We start from the raw sequence: 20,640 nt of genomic DNA on the forward strand, positions 1-20,640 counted from the left end.
AACAAGATGCCTTTGGTTTTCCATTCACTCTTTTACACTGCTTCTGCTAATGTGGGTGACCCAGAACACAACTTACAACCGGCGCTTGTGGGTAATTCGAATGACTAGCTGTCACTGACCCAAAGGAAAAAAAGAAGTCAGTTTAAATGGAGTCAGACTATGTCTTCCATCACCACAAAAAGCCTTTCTGGACAGTTTGAAAAAAAGACAAATGGGAAAAGACAGGGAAATTGATGAATGTGGGAGATAAATTAGGTGGTATATTGATGTTAACACTTCTCCCACTCTCAATGCGAGTGTCAGTTTCATGAATCGCAGCAAATGCAACTGTATATTTTTCCGTGAGAGATGAGATTTCTTATTTAGAGAGGAAATATTTGCTCTTCGTTGACTTTTTGAGTTTTTTGTTGAAGACTCCGTAAAGTCAAAATAAAAGCCACAAAAAGATATTGAATTTAATTCAAGACTATTTTTCTAAAAGTATATTAAAAGTTCAAGCATGGCTTAATTTATACGCTACTTAAATGTAATTTCTCTTTTGAAGTTGTGCTGTTTGCCTTGGGATCAGATCAACAGTGCACACTGACGCCAATTTTCTCCAGACCTGTTTATACAGGAGGAAACATAATGACAAGAAGAACATTCACACCTTGAACGTTCCTTGTGTTCGTCCTGAACAAACAGTTGGAAAACGATGAGACTTCGATGCATCCAGGCATTGATAAACAGAAAGAGGATGTAGGTCAGCCACCTGATACAAAGACAAAACAAATATCGCCGTCATTCTCACAGTAATAGCACACATACACTTGAGAATTCCCATTGACTTCTTTTGCTTATATCATAATCGTTTCAGGCTTCGAGGACTGTCCAATGACTTTTTGAATGGATTTAATATATTTGTGTGGTCACTTCAGCTCACGCAACTGTGGCGAGATATAAAAAAAAAAAAGTCATCAAGATTACTGTCTTAACAGACAGAATTGTCAGGAGAGATATTTTATACAGCTCTTGGGAAACTATTAATGTTTTATAAGTTGTCATTAGGCGCTCGCCTGCAGCCTTTGTCTTGCCAGTTCTGTTTTATTACAAGTCGTTTTGACAAATCCAAACCAGATCCATTTAATCCAGATCTTATTCAGACACTTTGTGCTGCTATTACCACAAGATAAACACTTTGATTGCCCTAAAGACTTCAGAAAACTGTGATATCAAATCTCCAGTGATTCTAATGGTATTACACTTGTATCGGTTGTTTATAATAACGGTTGAAGTCTAGTCTTGTAGTATTGATTTTCATCAGAAATTGAGTTTTCAGTCAAAACCTGATCTTTATCTAGGAAACTGGCTCCTAATGTTCTTTTTAGCAGAACTGTTGACTGCAGTTCTACAGACGGGTCACTTAAAGTTCATAATGCTTTCCTGACCTTCTTGACTCTCAATCAAGTTTCCTTTTTCCTCTTAATCGAACCTCTTATCTCCAGATATTGCTAAGCAAGCTTTGTATTCGTTGTTGCATTATCTTAACTTATACTCTCCACAATCTCAAGAAACTCATCTTACTGTCCCGAAATCAATTTCTGCCTAGACTTTACACTACAAATCAAATCTCACTGCACTTAGTGCACAAACAAATCTTCTATACCTACACATAAGTTGAATGTTTGAGAAAATGTTTGCATTGTAGCTTGTTCTATCAAATCTTAAAGATTACGATCTGAATGATATGGTTGGTGTGTGAAATTCTGATTTGTTTAGTAAAAGGTACGTCTGGTCCAAACTGTAATGAAGCCAGCTTCTTCTCCACCTCAGATTCCAGATGTTCTGTGCAAGATGTTCAGAATGTGTTACAGGTCAAGGACGGTTCAGTCTCTGAAGCACTTTTCTCAAACCTACTGCCTACTCCACATAGACAGTTGCCTTCTAAGGGGCCATTCACGTGTGTTATGGCGTTCCAAAACAACGAAAATGGAGCGCAATAAAATGCAACAGAATGCAGGAATCTTGAGATGTGTTTAAAACGTTCTTACTGTTGTGACGCTAGGCGCTAATGGCATTCTAACTGAAATGTTACTCACAGGTTACTTATTTGAAACGCTTTATATGCAGTAAATCTGTGAGGAGTTCAAATAGCATTCGACTCAATTCAGTTTGATGATAGCATGTTGCTAAGCTAACAAGGTTAAACACAAAAACCTAACATTGTAAAAATAAAATAAAGTGTTTAATCTGCCCTTTTTTATTAAAGGCTGTTGAAATTGAATAAAAATGTATTTCTAACTGACTTATCTCATGGCGCTAGATGCTAAATGCTTCGCAGTTACTGATTTGAAACACTTGTACAATCACAATTGATTCCAGGAGTTTAATGGTAACATGTTGCTAAGCTAACAAGTATAACAAATATTTAACGCACACAAATATTGGGTAAAACAAACCATTTTAACTTTCTTTATCAATGCTTTTCAGTATTGAGTTGTCTCTTGACTCGTCCGCCATCTTGGATTACATTTTTCACTGACATTGTTGCATTGCACTCTGGGATTGCCTTCATTACAATGAATTTGTGCAGTGCTGCCTTTAAATTTTAATTTCTTTGAATACATAAAGATAGAGAGCAGCATAATGCTTCATGCCACCTTATAATGCTTCCTAGGTGCTCACTAGGTGTTGCAACATTAAAGCGTATAAACAATGTTTTCTTTATTACTCCCTGGTCAAGCTTTATTTAATTGTATATGGAACAATTCTTGGGTCTTGAGTCATTACAGATGTGCCAACAATGATCAAAACAATCGTAGAAAGCCAAAACAGCAACAGGAATAAATAAGCCTCTATATTTTTCTCACCACTTAGGATATATAGGGCCTCAGGGAGGAAACGGAGTAAAGTTTATTAGCTTTCTATACGTCACTCTCACTTCAGGGGACTACCTAAGAAATTTGGCATGGATAACCGTACAGTAGGCCAACAGAAGTTAGCTTGCGTGATTCTCCGACAGATTGATGTTGTTTTGCATAGACACGCATCCCTTGCTTTAGCAGATGGAAAAGATCTACATGTTCAGGTCCATGTTGGTTTTGATTCTGATTTTGAACAGTTTGCTTATTCAAGTGGTCGGACGCAGATGCAATGGCATGGAGATGCTCTCTTGATCTTCCCCTTACATCTGAGACTTTTGCCTTTCCAATGAGCTTCCGACCCTTGGCATTCCTGTGATTTTCCCATCACTCAAGCTTTACACCCAATCAAAGGCCACCAGCACTTGATGAAATCCGAGATAACGAGGGAAACGGACTCCCTGCTGCTTGAGGAGTGACAGAATCTGTCAATAGAGTCCCTCCTTCGGCTAATCAGCCATCTACTATAATGAGAGCACTGTTTCAAACGCTCATGCCCATGGAGAAATTGAATAGTCTGATTAAAAGCATTCACGCAAGCAATCACCGCTAAGCCGGTCTTTCGTAAAGGGAAAGTTCACTTTACAGGTTATTTCATTTGACAAATCATAGTGGCTTGAACCGTAAAAAAAGCCATAAAAGAACACTCAGATAGAACTACATTCTAAATGTTGTGAAAAAAATTGTTAACTTATGTTTTTTAACATAATAAATAATACATATATTCACAATGTTGCAGAAACGTTGTTATGATGTTGTTTGCACATGAAGGTCAGTAAATAGTGACATTATATTTTTGGGGTTAAACTTTCTTTAAGTTCTTGAGTTTCTGTCTTCCATTAGAGACACACTTCCTAATATCTCAGAAGTGGCTGCTTAGAAGTTTCACCCTTCTTTGCTCATTTCCATTGTCCTCTGACCTTGTGTGATAGGCGGGAGATTGTTACAGGTGTTTGGCAGAGTCCCAGCGAACCTCTCTGTTTGATGTGCCCATGGATTACAAGCAAATGTTCGCAATTGTCTTGCGTCAGATACAAATGCTTGAGTTTTATGATCTCTCGAGACTGTGAACTCACCAGTACTCCATTCCAACGTACAAGAAGCAAAACAACTCTGGACTTGATTATCAGGATTTCGCTATTATTGATATTGGATTCGAAAAGATACTTTGTCGAAGAGCTCAAAGCGGAGTAGAATTCTGGGTGGCCTAATTGCATTTCCAAGCCTAATCCACAAGTTTCAGTACGTAAAGAGGAATGGTAATCAAGACATCACCTTTGACCCCTTAAATCTTGAAGGTTTTGGCAACTTGGCCTTTGAAACACTTAACTGAGGCTGAACAAAAGGTGCATCAATGTCAGATAGCTGATGTACTGAAAGACGGAACAGTATCTGACAGTGGACAAATTGGTTGCCCTTTACTTTTTTTAAGCTCCACATAACACAAACCACATTAAACATCAGTCCCACTTCAGAGGTCTTCCCATTCTTGACTGGAAATTCAGTAATTAAGCTTAAAACCAAACACATGTAGCTATGTTCCATATTTTGTGTAACCCTGTTACTGCATGATTTTCAGTTGTAAAAACAAAAAACAATAAAAAACAAAAAATCTGGCGCCCAAGTACATAATTTAGACACGTTGTACAGCATGACAGGAAGACAATAACAAAAAATTTCAGTCCAGTTTTTTACACATTTGTAGTATTGACTGTATTCATTAACCTTGACCGTTCAACCTGTGACCTGTGATCCAAGTAATATATATCTATAACTACAATTCAATATTTTGTCCTAGTTAACTAGTTAGTCGCTGGCAAGCGGTGTTGTTATTGTTGACTAAAATTATTATTGAGTAATTGATTGGTAATTGAAATAAGGGTAAAATAAAATAGATGAAAAAGTTAAACAACAAAAGTTGAGTACTAAAGATGAAGCATTAAACAAATTAAAATGACAAATTTAGTACTAATAAATGATAAATGACTAAAACATATAATAAAATTTAAATATGAAAAAGCTAATTTAAAAGATGAATAAATCCTATAATCCTTTAAATAATACTATAATAACACTGCTGCTATAGTGACAGTTACAAACTAGGCTACATTTGCAAACCTGTTATCAATTCGGATGTTGTTGCTTTTTTAAAGATGATGAATTGTATCAATTAATTTTTTTGTAACGAAAAGCACAAAAAAAGTGTTGTTTTTTTTCTAGATGTATTTAGACACATCCTGAATGTTAGTAACAGCACTGTACAACAATACATGATCAATGAGTTATGACAACGTGTTTTTACATTGTTTTAACTCATAAGTTAAGCAATTTTCAACGTTTTTATGTTATGCAAGATTCAACTCATTTTGTTTAATGTAATGTAAGTTGAAACGACCTAAACATCCAAGTTGATTGTACTTAAAAATTTTCAGTCAGCAAAAAGAAGATTACAGTGAGGGTGGAAAAAAATGCAAATATGTTTTATAAAAGTAAGTAAAACTTATATACTATATATAACAATATAAACTTATGTATACTATATATATAAGTTGATATAAATGTAAACTTTTAAACAAGCAGTTTTTTTCTGAATTTTAAGCTGTTAAAGTTCACTGGCCTTTTGTTGAAGAAGAAAAAAGAAGATTTTTCTGACATTGTCTAAACATTTTGTTGCAATGACATGATGTTCTGAACAATTAAATAAATATCCGAATGATTGACAGCAAGCTAAACACATTAATGGATAAAACAAACAATATAATGCACAACGTTAAACAGTTGATGTCCACTTGAGTGGTTGATGTAAAATGCCTGGAAACAATGCCTAAATATCTTGAAAATAAGCAACTCAGCAACTCATTAAACACTCAACATTAAGTAATAATAAAATACATTGTATTATTGCGAGTACAAAATGACTTTCAGCATGAATGGATCGTTCAGAAGTTGATTCCAGCTGTATCATGTCGACCAGATGTGCATGTCAGTCTTGATCAGAGCCGCTCTGTTGAATATCTCAAGCTTGAACGTCGTTCCCTCCTCGCTTTTCCAACCCTAATCATTTCATCAATCACATGAGTCAATTAGCATGCTAGTTGCTAGCACAACGTCATTGTTTTCGGTCACATGTCCAGATATGATTTACTTACTGTCCCAAACCATCATATTATGAGCAAACGTCATCGACTTGGGTCAGCGCTTGGGTGTTTTATGATTGGGACACATTAAAGCAAACCATTTCCTAACAGATTCTGGCTAGACCTGCAAAATTCTTTCCTGCATTCATAAGACTTGATGTGAACCTGTACACTGGCACAGCATCTTAACAGCCTGGAAAAGTCTGTCCATCCGGCTGATAACTGGACCCAATGGACAGGGTGGAGTCTCATCCAGATGTGTCTTTGAAAGAGATATAAGGAATGGAGTCTTTCGTGGCCATGCTTGTTTTTAAGACTGTAGTAATGAGAAGTTGTGTATTTAGGAAGTGGGTGGGAAAGGGGGATTTCTTTCTCATTTATCAGAAATATGTGGGAATTGTTCCTGATCCAGCGCATGACACACGAGCAACACATGCTAGACTCTCAATAGCCATGATCTCATCCAAAGGCTGTTTCTTTTGTCGACAATAAAATAAAGATGTCTGGTAAGATTGCGTAATGCAAAATGTGAATGCTCTAAATGAACTCAGACCCTATAGCGAACAAAACATCACAGGAGAGGAACAGATGAGCTTCTAGCGTTTTGGATTTAACTGAATGAGGGGCGTATTTGAAAACTATGTAAACTACTCAGGCCCTCTTGGTATTAAGATGTGTTTTGCTCGATCGGATCACAAGTGGACGACGCTAAATACAGGTGTAAACGGGGTCTAAAACGTTTTGAGCTTGTCCACTTTCGACAACTTTCAGATGAGAAATAACATATGGATGCGACTGGAGACAACGGAAAAACATTGCCGAACACTGTTACCACGTTTGCAATGTCTTCTCCAGTCGCATCCATATGTTATTTGTGTGAGCTTATTTTGTCCATTAGATTGAAAGATCTGAAAAAGCCCATACATTTACCTGCCCATAGACCCTCCCCTTGAAGAAATCAGGACAGAAGTGGTTGAAAATGGACAAAAGAGACGGCTTAAAACACCAGGTGTAAACAGGAATGTGTCTCCCTCGATACTTGTCATCCGATCGACCAAAATGCATCTTAGTACCAGGTGTAAACAGGACCTTAGACTCAAAGGTCTTGCTCTTCAGTTTAAAAAATTACATAAAATATTCATATTCAGTTCATTTTAATTTTCAAATATTAAATAAGAAAGCGGAGAGCTGTTCAACACTGAACCAGATAGAAATGAGATCTACGTTTAAGGCCAGGAACAGTGTGAATGCAACGAGAACTGGTTTGTTTTTCGCTTATTGTTAACTTTTTGAGTCACTTAAATAGGTCTAAGTTTGGTTCTTTTAAAAGGAGTCAAGTTTGAAAACATCCTTTTTGATTTGTTTGTATTGAAAAAAAAGTTGAGTAAAAAAAATGATCAAGAGACCAGTAAGAGTCACCTATATGTGAACTCTCCATATGAAATGAGGCAAATTCCCCAAAGAACAGCTTCCTTCCGGAAACACTCAACACACGGGCGCTGGAAGCCGCAGTGGAAAGGATTCCTGCAGGTGCTGTGACTTGTGTGTTGGCCTTCGTGCTAAATGTGTTTCATGATGAATAGCATCAACATGCCCCAATTATGAGATTTATTTTACTTGTCAGTGAGAAATCACCTTGTGTCATCAAAGAATTCCTTTAATGGTGAGTCATAATGTGCTGCTTTAATGGAGTATGAAAACTAAAAAAGAAAACTGAAGCAGGAAGAGATGTGAAATATAATCCAGAAAGACATTTGGTTTGCATTAATCACAGATCCTAATTGCATTCATTTGCATTACATATGCGGGCGATTCAGTAATTAACTTTATGTATTTTAATGGATCATGTTACTGGATATGTTTCTTTTTTAAAGGCAGTATGGCAACTTTTTTTTCACAGAAATAGGCTTTATATATTTTTTTTATGTTACAACCTCATTAGCAAGCAGTGGAATTTCCTCACACAGGTGGAAGTTAATCATGGCCTCTTCATGTCAGTTAATACACACACACACACAATTTGTCTAAACGAGGACATTTCATACGAAGTATATTGTTTTTATAAACATAACTACTTACACTCTAAAAAATGCTGGGTTGTTTCAATCCAAATTTGGGTCAAATATGGACAAACCCAAATGTTGGGTTAAAAATGTCATTTAAAATTTTAACCCAACTTCAACTTTCACTTTCAACTGTAATTTTTTTATTACATTTTTAACCCAACATTTGGGTTTGTCCATATTTGACCCAAATTTGGGTTGAAACAACCCAGCATTTTTTAGAGTGTATAATAACAACAGTACATGTTTGATTTTTTAGAATAAAAAGTATAGTCATGGTCATGGTCATGGTCATAAAATCATGGTCCAAAACACACTTGAAGCACTTGACCAATCTCAACACACTGGTTCAGCCAACCAATCAGAGCATATTGTGCTTTTCAGAAGGAGGGGCTTTATAGAGACAGCAACTAAACAGAGCTGAGTTTCCCAAATGCATCATAGGCTTAAGTATTGTTGAACCATTGCTACCAATGGTCTCTACGTCCAACTTAACCCAGAGCGTTACTGACAGACTGGGAAGAGAGGTGCCGCAACAATGTCAAATATGTGAAAAATATAGTGTTTTTGAACATTTAAGCATGAAACCAATTCTAGTATAGCCTAAAAACAAAACCAAGACTTTGTGAAAGGGCATACTAGGGCCTATTTATCTCAGAAAATAGGAAAGCAACATCCAGATGCACCATTTAACCTTCACCTTGGTGTGACTGAACCAAGCAAAGAATGCAGTCTCTAGACCTTGAGCTATTTCCTGTGCAACATCTCAACTCCCTTTCATCGGCAGGGTGTGCGGCTAAGAAAACACCTGTCAAAGTTTATTACCACAATCCTACTCTAATGCCCGGCACCTCCAAAAGCTGGACGTTCTGCTAACTCGACTCTGCTTGTCGACGTGTAATGATGCACACTTATGCCACATATGTAGGCCCCTCGTCCCACTGGAGTTGTGGGTAGCAGGAGTGCAGCTGTCAAGGAACGTGTTTAGGGTTAATTGGCTTTAATTGGGAGGGTTGTTTTTCCCCTGCTTAAGCACCAGCGAGGGGGGATTGCAGAGATGTGGACGTGTCTGAATGTATCCGTATGAGAATGTATCATGTATAATTATGCGTGAATGTCACTGTAGGGGAATATTGATACTTGTGACCTGGAATGTGAGCATGCCAAAACCATTTCTGCATATGATTGGCATATTTATTTTACATATCTGTCAAAGATCAGAACCACTTCACAATGACGTCAATCTAACAAGTTTCAAACTGCAACACGATCCTTCTAAAATAAGTCATACACTGATATACAAAATAAAGGTTCTTTATTGGCATCGACGGTTCCATTAAGAACCTTTAACATGGAATCTTTCCATTCCACAAAAGTTTTTTATAGTGGGAAAAGGTTCTTAGATTTTTAAAGTTCTTCACGTTAACGGTTCACTGAAAGGTTCTTTGGGGAACCAACAATATGGCATCGCTGTGAAAACTCCTTTATTTTTAAGAGTGTAGCTAATCTTTAACCAGCATACATTCGATATTCTAGTTTTTTCAGCATGTGGTACCAGAACATTTGGGAGTTCAGAACGACTAAACAAACTTTTTTTGTTGTCTGTCAGAACTGAGGTCGAGGAACAGCTCTGCGGTGTTCTGGGACGGTGGCGAGGCGGGAGCGTACCAGGCCTTACTGCTGGATGAGGACCGCGGATGGCTGCTGGTCGGAGGCCGAGACCACATCTACATGCTGAACTCTGACAGCCTCACCCAACCGACACGCAAGGTCAGCGCACGCAAATACCTCAATCTGACAGCGCATGATGTCATTTACAGACCGAGAGGATAAGGGTCACGAAAGTGAAAACAGAGCGTGATTACAATGCATTACTGTTCACATGAATCTTGTGAGGTTACAGGTTTCCGTCCAAAAACTGCTCCACCTCATGCACAGAAAATGACTTGTCCCTCAGTAAAAGTGTATGAAAACGCATCTACTGTAGTATATTTACAATTGTAAACTGTTCAAAATGTTTACAAAAGTGGTTAACTGTTTTATTGCACATCTCTATATACAAAGTTGGATATACAATATATTTACATAAAGCGATACTATATAGCAAATTACAACTTGATTGTTTATATCATCACAAAATGTAAAGTATATTATCGCACAGCTGTAAATGTGACTATAAGGCATAAAGATAGTGTCATATTCTAAGCATTAAGCATTTTCTGTAAAGCTGCTTTGAAACAATGTGTATTGTGAAAAAATATACAAATACACTGTAAAAAAAATGTTTTTCTATTGTCAAATCAACTTAGATAGTTTATGGGGTTCAGATAACATAATATTTTGAGTTTTGTTGACTAAACCAGTCTCCTTCGTTGTATTAACTTACATTTTTTATTTCAATTGACTCCAAATTTTAAGGCAACCAGGTTACTTACTTTTTAAAGTTAAACCAACAATATTTTTTTACAGCGTAAAATTTAAAAACTTGCTAGCAACACTGTAAATCAAGGCTATAATGCTTAACTGGTTTGTTTCATTAGTATATTCCCAGCTAATATGGAATGTTCCTATTATGTTTTTTAAAGGTTATGTAAATGTTAGGACAACACATTCTTAAAATAATGTTTATGGAACGTTCTTGTATTATATCTCGTAATGTTGAGAAGAAAATATTGTTAAGCGTGTTTTAAACGTTGAGTGAACATTCATCGAACATTAAATGCTCGAGCTCTTTAAAACAGGATGGATTCTGATTGGCTGTCAAAGTTTTTATCGTTCATCAACTGAAAAATAATTGCTGCTCTGTGAAGTTATAGTTATAGTTGTGGTGTGGACTCTGCTATTTGTTTATATTTAGAATGATTTTTAACTATTTTTATCGTTATCATTATAGTCCTTGGACAGGCCTTTCTATTTCTATTTATATCCACTCTTTGAACTCAACTATTATGGTTAACTATTGTAAACACACTTTTTGTTTGTTTTTACTAACGGAGGGACAAGTTTGAAGTTATTTTCTGAGGTAACCGACACAAGTTTAACTGAACACAAATGCCGTCAACCGAAATATTCATTGAAATGTCAACACTGATGCAGGCTATAGTATATATGCATTAGCATAGCGTCTTTTTCTACAGTTGTCAGGTCAACTAGCATGTCCAGTTTAATAACGCAGATATTTGAAGGTATCTCTATCGCCCCCTTGTGTACGGAGGTTTGCACGCTAAGTAAAGTGCTTGCAATGTGTTGGAGGCATTCGTATCTGCATTTACATACTTCAGGTCTAAATTCTCCATTACACATCATCACAGCTAAATAAACATTACATTTAGTTCAAATTAATTGATTCTGTCTTTTATAATAGTGAAATACCAAAAGATGCCTGTAAGAAATGATGAGGTTAAACGTAAGGTCATACCACAGTCATTCATACGTGATCTTCATAAGAACTAAAGCACGGCAGGTTCTCGATCTTCCAATTATATCATTATGTACAGTGTGCTGATTGCCGGCTAATGATTAGGTCAATACCTGCACATTATTCCCACATGGAAATGATTACAGTTTGAGAGGCATGTAGATTGTTGAGTGATGATGGTATTGCGCCAAGGAGAGTTAATCAACTCAATACTTGTTGCACACATTTTTTACAAGAACATTAATGTGATGCACTTTTAAAAAAAAAAATTAGAATCAATTAAAAAGGGGTGTAGGACATTTTAGTAATAATAATTACTATAGGTCCCGGATATTATTATTCAAACTTATAGTACTATTAAACTAGTTATTAAATAATACATTTATTAATATATTGTTGAGTGTTTAAGCACATAGCTTTCTCTGCTTTACAAACCGCCCTATAACTTACAACTATAATGTGTTGTTTTGTTATGCATTATTTTCTGTTTTTTTTTTGGAAAAACTCTCTTTTATCTTTATAGAATTCCTTGGGAAAACTCTCTTTTATCTCTTTTATTTTTAGATTCACTGGCCAGCTGGACAGGAACACATCGAACGCTGCAAATATGCAGGAAAGAATCTATCGGTAAGACGCTACAACTTTAAAAGGGCACAAATGGAGAAAAAAGCTTTCAAGGACCCATAGATGCCTTTTTAATAAAGTGATCTCACAGACCGAGATAAGAATAAAAGCTGGAAAAAAATAATATTTATAGCTTTATGGGGGGGAATATATTTCAAGTTGAAAAGTCTTAAGGGAGGGCAAGTCTGAAGTTTTAACATACTTCCCCCCTGCAATAACAGGAAAAAATCAGTAGGTGCATTACTGTGTGATTTAAACAGCTTCAAATCCACCTATCCTCACAAATACTCTTTAAAATCAGGCTTTTAATCGCATACCACATGTATCTTTCAGATGGATTGTGCCAATTACGTGAGACTCCTACAACACTTCAATAAAACTCATGTCTATGTATGTGGAACCGGCGCGTTCCACCCACAATGCACCTACATTGACCTAGGACACAATCTTGAGGTGAGCAGTCAATCTTTTTAGACCCTTAACCACTGTGAAATGCTGTAAACACATTATAAGCTTGATATCTTGTAAATATATGAGCACCGACAGGGTGAATTGGACCCAACACAGGCTTATTGACCATAAAGCTAAACTAATACTGAGGGTAATGGTGCAAACAAAGTGACAGTCTTTGTCTTGGTGTCCTAGAAACCAACTTTCCGGCTTCTCAGCCATGTTGGAGAATCCGGGAGAGGAAAATGTCCCTTCAGTCCGCATGAGACATTTACCGCCCATCTGACAGGTGAGTTTCCTGACCCGACACCCTAAACACATTGTCCTCAAAAACAAGCAATCAGCCCTTTGCAGGCGGTAAAAGGAAAAATGCACAAAACTGTGCATTTGTTAGACGTACTCCCATGTGAGTCACTGATAAATGAATCTGTATAGCTCCAGATGTTAGTTTGCACAGGGCAATTTTGAAGTTCCCCCAGTAAACAGATTTGTCACCCATTTTTGACTCCAATGGATACTTACAGTAATAGGCAGTAAAAAGTTAAAACAATTGCCCAGTTGCTGTTACAGTGTGGTCAGGAAAGAAACCCAGCTGCAAAAATTTCGGGTTTTTTTTCTAAAGCATGTACACCCCAGATGGTCATAATGCATAAACCATATGCTACCCAATTAAAGGCTATTACTGCAACTGGAGACCTTTTTGACCATTTAATGATGCCTCTGGAATAATCGAAATTTCCTTTTCACACAAGCTGCTGTAAAACAGAGTATTTTGACTAAGGATCTGGAGTCAGAGGGTAGAATCATTAAAAATGAGCTATGTATCATAGAAAATCATTTGTCATTCTGAGTCGTTCTGGATGTGATTTTGTGTATACTCACCTTAGATGGGGACCTGTACGCTGGGACGTCCGTAGACTTCATGGGAACAAATGCCGCCATTTTTCGCACATCTGTGCATAGCAGCAATCAACACTATATCCGCACTGAAGCTTACCAGGACCACTGGCTTAATGGTGAGAAGTGAAATAAAACATTCTTTGTTTTTATTGTGTATGCAAAAACTGCATGGACAACAACTGAACAAGCATAAAGGTCTAACCTGGAGACAGCTATTGATTTCCATTAATCAACAATGGCAGTTCCTCAGCTGGCAAATAAACAGGTCACTGGTGAACCATCTACTATAATAAACATTTTGTGATTAATATGTTGTTTGCAAATAACTTTTAAAAGTAATGCATTACAGTATTGCGTTACTCCCAAAAAGGTAACTAATTGCATTAGTTAGTAACTTTTTTTTGGAAAGTAATGCGTTACGTTAATTTTGCGTTACTTTTTCTCACCTGGGCTGGGCTGCTTGTTTCTATTTTAATAACAAAAACTATTTTTGGCAACTGTAAAGGCCATTTTACGCCAAATGTGAAATGAATAAGCCTCAGGCTGAAGGAAATGCAAATTCACACCTGTACAGTAGAGGACGCTGCTGAAACCTTTTAGATGTGCTGCCATTCATTGCAGAAGAAGAGGACGCATGGGGAGAAAGTTTAACTCTCTTCAGCATTAAAAAGAAAAATTAAACACAAATGTGATGCATCTTTTCACAAGCAAGTCATTTTTGCTTGTATAGCTGAATTGGATCATCAAAGGTCAGCATGAAAGTCATTAGTTAATAAAGTGAGATTAAATATATAACGTATATTTGTGTTATTTAACATATTTTGCAGGTTTGCGTAATATTCTGAGTTTGCATTTCACTGTTTTTATTGATTTTGAGAAATACTGAATTCTCTCAACATTGGGACAGGAGAGCTATCAGTCAATACATGGGAAAACAAAGTAACGTGCATTACTTATTTGAAAAAGTAACTCAGATATTTTTTGTAAACTTGAAAGTAATATGATACTTTACTATTTACTTGCAAAAAGTAATCCGATTACGTAACTCAAGTTACCCCAACACTGCTTATAATATATATATATATATATACACAGTATATGATTAGCATTAGCAGGTTTTAAGGATGTGTAGTGATTTCTTCAAAAATAGAAGAAGAAATACTGCTATAGAAATTGTTGGCAGTGGATAAGAAGTAGGTGTATGTTCTGAAAAGTTAGCAATTCACTGTTTTTGGGTGCTGGTGCTTATGCTAGTCTTGCCTAATTAACTTGTGTTACTTCCTCCACCCTCACTCTCTCTGATGCCAAATTCTTTTCACAGAGCCAGAATTTGTGGGATCATATTCCATCCCTGACACTCACAGCTTGGACGATGAAAAAGTCTACTTCTTCTTTAAAGAGACCTCCGTAGAGTCCAACCAGCTCGACAAGCGTGTCTACAGTCGGGTGGCCCGTGTCTGCAAGGTGAGTGCCAAATCCAGCGCCGTAATGAGCCAATAAAAACATGAAATAGATCCAAAAGACCTTTGTTTGGTATGCAGAATCAATGAGTCTTTTGTAGGCATTAATGAATGGACGGGTAAGCCTCGGTATCATCTGTTGCACAGTAGCAGCAGCATGTATCTAATAATGAAAGAATGAAGTGTTTGTGTGAGAGTAATTAAACACTAATCTAGCATCAAATCTAGCAAACTAGATTTTCAGTACAGGGTTATCTTATCAGAGCATTCTTGAAGTGCTTCCAATATTTCATTTATTTAACGCTGTATTTGTTTGTAATGTATGAAAATGTAATGTATTCAATATTTGCTATTGAGATAATGTCATTGCTTAAGGCTTGAATACACTACACGATTTTTGCACCAATTTGCAGTCTTGAGGATTCAATGCTGTCAAAAGTCAGATTTATGGGATTTGGGCACAGAATCCAATGTTTTTAGCTTCAGAGTGATTCCATCCAACATGTGTGATATGTTGAGTCAATTTTACAACACATATTGTTTTTATTTGTCATGCGTCTCCTAGCAAGGAGGCACATTATATTTCTGTGTGAGTTTGGTGTGTTCAGAAAGGCTTAAATGTCTGGTAGTGTGATCCTTAGTCATTTAGTGTATTATGCCCAGTTTTTCCTCTGTAACCTTTTATGATGTCATTAAGTGTATGATGCCTAGATTTTAAAAGTTGTGTAGTGTATTGAAATCAAGCTCTCTGTGTTCATAAGAATGACATAGGAGGAAAACGAAGCTTGATTAATCGCTGGAGCACCTTCCTGAAGGCCAGGCTGGTGTGCTCAGTGCCAGGACCTGGAGGCATGGACACACAATTTGACGAGCTGGGTATGTTTACACACTCTAATCACACTTCAATCACCCATCTGTTATAGTCAACATGAACTAAAAAATTCACCCTAGTTATACTTTCTGCCCATTTCTTATGTTTAGAGGACATCTTTCTTTTGGAGACCAAAGATCCACAGAATCCAGTCATCTATGGTGTCTTCTCCACTTCCAGGTAGGTTCATTACCTGGAAAGTCTGTCATTCATTGGGTCACCACCCAATAATCCTCTTAACTTTTTAAAACGACATTCCTGCCAATGTTATATTTGTTTACCTCAATTTCTGCATTGGCTCCATCCAAATCAGCCAATCCGTCACACTCATTCCCATTTAACTAACCCTTCAGGTTCTCAGACCTCCCTTGTTCGTTCCAACAACCTAAATCTGATTATCTCAGTTTATCTTGTGAACTGACATCAGTATCAGAACGCCCCTAAAATCAACAGTCTGGTCACAGGATGGTCTCCGTCCCGCCCGATTCATCTAGAACAATCCGTCTCGGTGCTCCCACCCGAGGAATGGATAGCTTGAGGCCATAAGGGGGGGTGAAAGGTCACCAAGCTTGAAGAACTCTGTTATTCTAACCTGGCATCTGACTAATACATGTTTCCTTTTCAAAAGCTCCGTCTTCAGAGGTTCAGCCGTTTGCGTCTATTCCATGGCCTCCATCCGAGCTGCCTTCAATGGGCCCTTTGCGCACAAGGAGGGGCCCGATTATCGCTGGATGGAGTACAAGGGGAGGATCCCTTATCCACGGCCAGGGACGGTGAGTTCTCAACAGGGAGGAATTATGTTTGGCAGGGTTGAGAAGATGATATTTCATTTGGAGGGATGCTACTTTTTGCTTTCTGTTGACAATTTGAACAACGTTGGGTAGAGTCTAACTGTTACCTTGATGCTGCTATCACAAGTACACGCAAGATTTGAGATCTATGGTAAGTTGTTAAGTGTTAGGGCAGCTTGGAAACCTTGCGGCCAGTCACTCCTCGCTCTAACTGCGCTGGCTCAAGGGGACCGTAAAAGTGTCGTCAAGCACTCTAGGGGTCACGTGTCTGGGCAGTTTGTGAAGTGGCTGGAGTGTGGCCTTTTAGTGGTGAGGTCTCCAGAAGGAAGTCAATTATCAGGGCTGTGAATTCTGCTCCATTAATTGTCAAAGTCACAACCACAGAGTTGACCTGAACTCTCGAGTAGACAGATTAACCCTTTCAAATTATGGGGTTTAATGACTAGAAGGTGCAGTTAAGATCATGTTGAAACTAAAGGAACCTACCTTAGACTCATTTAACATGTAGTAGGACATTTTCATTCAGATGACATGTTCCTCCCTGCTGAAAAATCCAGCATGAATTCATGTTGGTTCAGGCTGGTTTATGCTGATTAGAGCTGGTATAGTGCTGGTCTAGCTGGATGACCAGAATAGTCATGCTGTTCTAAAGCAGAGGTTGTAATATTAGATTTAACTTTGCACAGGCAAGGTTAGTAAGCAAGTGTATCTTACTAGTTTCATGTTGACGCTTACTGTATAACATACACCGCTTTGGGGTTTTAGATGGACTCGCTTCAGTGGGTAAACTGACTCACAACAGAAGATTCCTTTAAAACTGCATTTCTCAATATGGAAAAATAAGAATTATGATGCTTGCTGCACTATGATCTCAAACAGTGGCCAAAATCCACATCTGCATAAATGTTTTTGACTATTTTTACCTTAGTCTGTGACTGTTATGCCAAATTCTCCACAGGGTTCCAAAATATGAGCTTAACTATGTGTCCTATGTCCCTTCAGTGTCCGAGCGAGACCTACGACCCATTGCACAAGTCCACCCGTGATTTCCCAGACGATGTTGTGAGCTTCATGAGGGCCCATCAGCTGATGTGGGAGCCAGTGGTCCCCATCCACAAGCATCCCGTCTTCACTCGGATCAACGCACCCTACAAGCTAAAGAAGCTTGTGGTTGACAGGGTTGATGCAGAGGATGGCCAATATGATGTCTTACACCTTGGCACAGGTATGTTGGAAAGTGGTTAACATATGCAAAGAGCTGAATCTTTTACACTAGTAAAAAAGTGTGACAACTAGCCCTTGTGTTCCAACATCACTTCTTATAATTGTCTTTTGTCGCATTGCGCCGCTCGCATCAGTTGTAGACACAGTGTTAGACCTAAATTGCACTACAAATGTGCAAATCTCCTAGATAGGCTACCAGATCCGGCAAACGCTATCAAAGATGTTCCCATGCTGGTCAGTGGTCTTGTTGCCTGGGATCATCCTAACATTCCGATGAGCCAGTGTTTCTTTTCCTGTCTGAACATTTGTCCTCCTGGACTGATGGGTGTGTGCTTGAAATCTGCCACATCTAAGTGAATCATGTAGGACAAATAGATACTCTGTTCAGGACAAATATGCTTAACCTGTGTGTACAGAGAGCAGACTTGCAATTTTACACTGTGTAGGACTAGAACGGTGTAACAGCTGCCAGCCCTCAGGGGGCTGGATAAATACACACGCCAAAAGCCAGTGCTCACTTTACCATGGTAACTAAGGAAGGGTGCATTATGGGATATATTTAAAGGTTAATGTGAATATCTATCTATCTATCCATCCGTTCATCATCTGTCTATCGATCTACTATCTATCTATCTATCGATCGATCGAAATCTCACACAGTTAATCTTCTGTATCTCCAGATGATGGCAAAGTAATAAAGGTGGTCTCTGTACCTAAAGAGAACTGGGAAACTGAAGAAATCATTCTAGAGGAGTTGAATGTCTTCAAGGTAATTGAATAAGATGTAATTCTCTTTCTCTCTCTCTCTCTCTCTCTGTCTCTCTCTCTCTCTCTCTCCCTCTCCTGCTGGTTTTGTCATGCCATCTGCTGGACTCCCTCATGACCCCTGACCCTGGGCTCTTATTGGTTGTTGTTTTCATGTCAAGCACTTCCCAAACAAAAATAACTCCTAAAGAAGAAAAACAGATTGCTCTAAGATTTCCCATGGCTGTCTACTTAGACATGGTCCTCACTGCAGAACACGAAATCCAGGGGGAGGAGTTGGATCCAGATCCAACTCCTCCCACCTTACATATGCCTAAACCGGGGGTAGGCAAGTTCGGTCCTAGAGAGCCGCTGTCCTGCAAAATTTTGTTCCAACCCTAATCAAACGCACCTGAACAAGCTAATCGATGTCTTCAGGATTACTAAGGCTATAGGCAGGAGAGGTTTTTTTTAATGTTGGAGCTAAACTCTGCAGGACAGCGGCTCTCTAGGACCGAACTTGCCTACCCCTGACCTAAACCTACCCATCTCTGCCTCCTGATCCCTAACCCCACCCCTAATCCTACCCATCTCCACCCCCTGATCCCTAACCCCACCCCTAATCCTACCCATCTCCGCCTCCTGATCCCTAACCCCACCCCTAATCCTACCCATCTCCACCCCCTGATCCCTAACCCCACCCCTAATCCTACCCATCTCCGCCTCCTGATCCCTAACCCCACCCCTAATCCTACCCATCTCCACCCCTTAGATCTGGATCCAACTCCGCCCCCTGGATCTTGTGTACTGCAATGAGGTGCTACTGTCTACTTAAGTGACCAAACCCAGGGACAGGAGAGGCAGTTAACTCAGAAATATTGATTTGTATTGATACTGATATACTGAATACTGATTTATCTAAACCTTTAGACAATGAGGGATGTGTCAGTTTTGCTCTGTGGGTGAAGGAAATGTAAGCAGTCATATGGTTAAATAGGAGATTCCTGGAGAATTTCTGTAGTATAATAAAGGATTTATAATAGCATTTAGCTTAGAGTTATCATTTCTTAAAAATATATGTAGTCCATGCCACTCATGTGCTATATGTTAAGCCTATAGTCAGACAATAACTTTGTGTGAGGAACAGACCAAAATGTCACTTACAATTTAAATTATTCACTGAATACTACTGCATCCCTCAAATCTTATTTGTTTCTGACCAAAACAGAAACAATTGGTATGTACATTATGAATCGCTAGTATGTCAAGTAATCAGTCAAACCTATCAGAAGACATATGATAGCAGACATTGCCCACCGGCCATTTGGAGAGCCAGAGTCGTTTTAAGAGTCAAGGCTCATTTGCTGCTGTATATAAAAGAGAAACGAACCAATGGAGCAGAAAGCTTTAAAACATTCACAAGGGCCTGTTATGATGAGCTGCTCTTATTCAGCGCCAACAATGCGTGTAGTCCCCCACTTTGTTCGGGAGTTGATTCATTTTATGTGTTGCCATTTTTCTTCCTCTCTTTTTTCGTTCTGTAGACTCCGACCCCAATACTGAGCATGGAGCTCTCCACCAAGAGGGTAAGTGGACGTGTTTGGTGGGTGGTCACTAAATAATGCTATAAGGACTTTATGAGCATCATGATTCTGCTTTCAAACCCACCACACATCCTCATTTTTTATTTGATATCTTCTCTAGCAAGTGCTGTTTGTAAGCAGTGATGAGGGTATCGTCCAGCTTCCGGTGCAGAGATGTGATCTCTATGGTAAAGCGTGTGTAGACTGCTGTTTAGCTCGAGACCCATACTGCGCTTGGGACGGCTCCTCCTGTACTAACTACTTCCCCAGCAACAAAAGGTACAACTTATTCTACTAGTTGACATGTAGTCACAAAGTTATTTACAGTTAGTTGAATGTCTAAAGTGGATTATTGAAATAAAGTGAAAGCTTATTTATTATTGGCCTAATTAATAATACTGAAAACCACCAGCAAACCTTTGAAATAATGCATCTGAGGGTTGGTCCTAAGGCGGCTAATATCCTCTTGTGGTCC

At 38.3% G+C, this 20,640-nt stretch overlaps 2 protein-coding genes across 4 annotated transcripts in view; both read left to right on the plus strand.

The window, feature by feature from the left end:
- The window catches only part of si:dkey-49n23.1 (semaphorin-3D), a 67,383-nt gene that overhangs the window by 44,468 nt on the left and 2,275 nt on the right, over positions 1-20,640 (plus strand). For all 3 annotated transcript variants that reach the window (XM_056260622.1, XM_056260623.1, XM_056260621.1), the window contains 13 exons: positions 9,710-9,870; positions 12,083-12,145; positions 12,476-12,595; positions 12,788-12,881; positions 13,480-13,608; positions 14,814-14,956; positions 15,714-15,828; positions 15,934-16,003; positions 16,452-16,596; positions 17,617-17,839; positions 18,519-18,607; positions 20,127-20,168; positions 20,287-20,444. In XM_056260622.1, the coding sequence (XP_056116597.1) occupies positions 9,710-9,870; positions 12,083-12,145; positions 12,476-12,595; positions 12,788-12,881; positions 13,480-13,608; positions 14,814-14,956; positions 15,714-15,828; positions 15,934-16,003; positions 16,452-16,596; positions 17,617-17,839; positions 18,519-18,607; positions 20,127-20,168; positions 20,287-20,444 (1,552 nt within the window). The remainder of the gene's footprint in view (positions 1-9,709; positions 9,871-12,082; positions 12,146-12,475; positions 12,596-12,787; positions 12,882-13,479; positions 13,609-14,813; positions 14,957-15,713; positions 15,829-15,933; positions 16,004-16,451; positions 16,597-17,616; positions 17,840-18,518; positions 18,608-20,126; positions 20,169-20,286; positions 20,445-20,640) is intronic.
- Positions 1-20,640, plus strand: part of LOC130094358 (CD276 antigen-like) — a 46,731-nt gene that overhangs the window by 12,376 nt on the left and 13,715 nt on the right. The window lies entirely within an intron of this gene.

The sequence above is a fragment of the Rhinichthys klamathensis genome, unplaced genomic scaffold, assembly GCF_029890125.1.
Source record: "Rhinichthys klamathensis goyatoka isolate OS25496 unplaced genomic scaffold, OSU_Roscu_1.1 h1tg000009l_1, whole genome shotgun sequence".
Taxonomy (NCBI): Eukaryota; Metazoa; Chordata; class Actinopteri; order Cypriniformes; family Leuciscidae; genus Rhinichthys; species Rhinichthys klamathensis.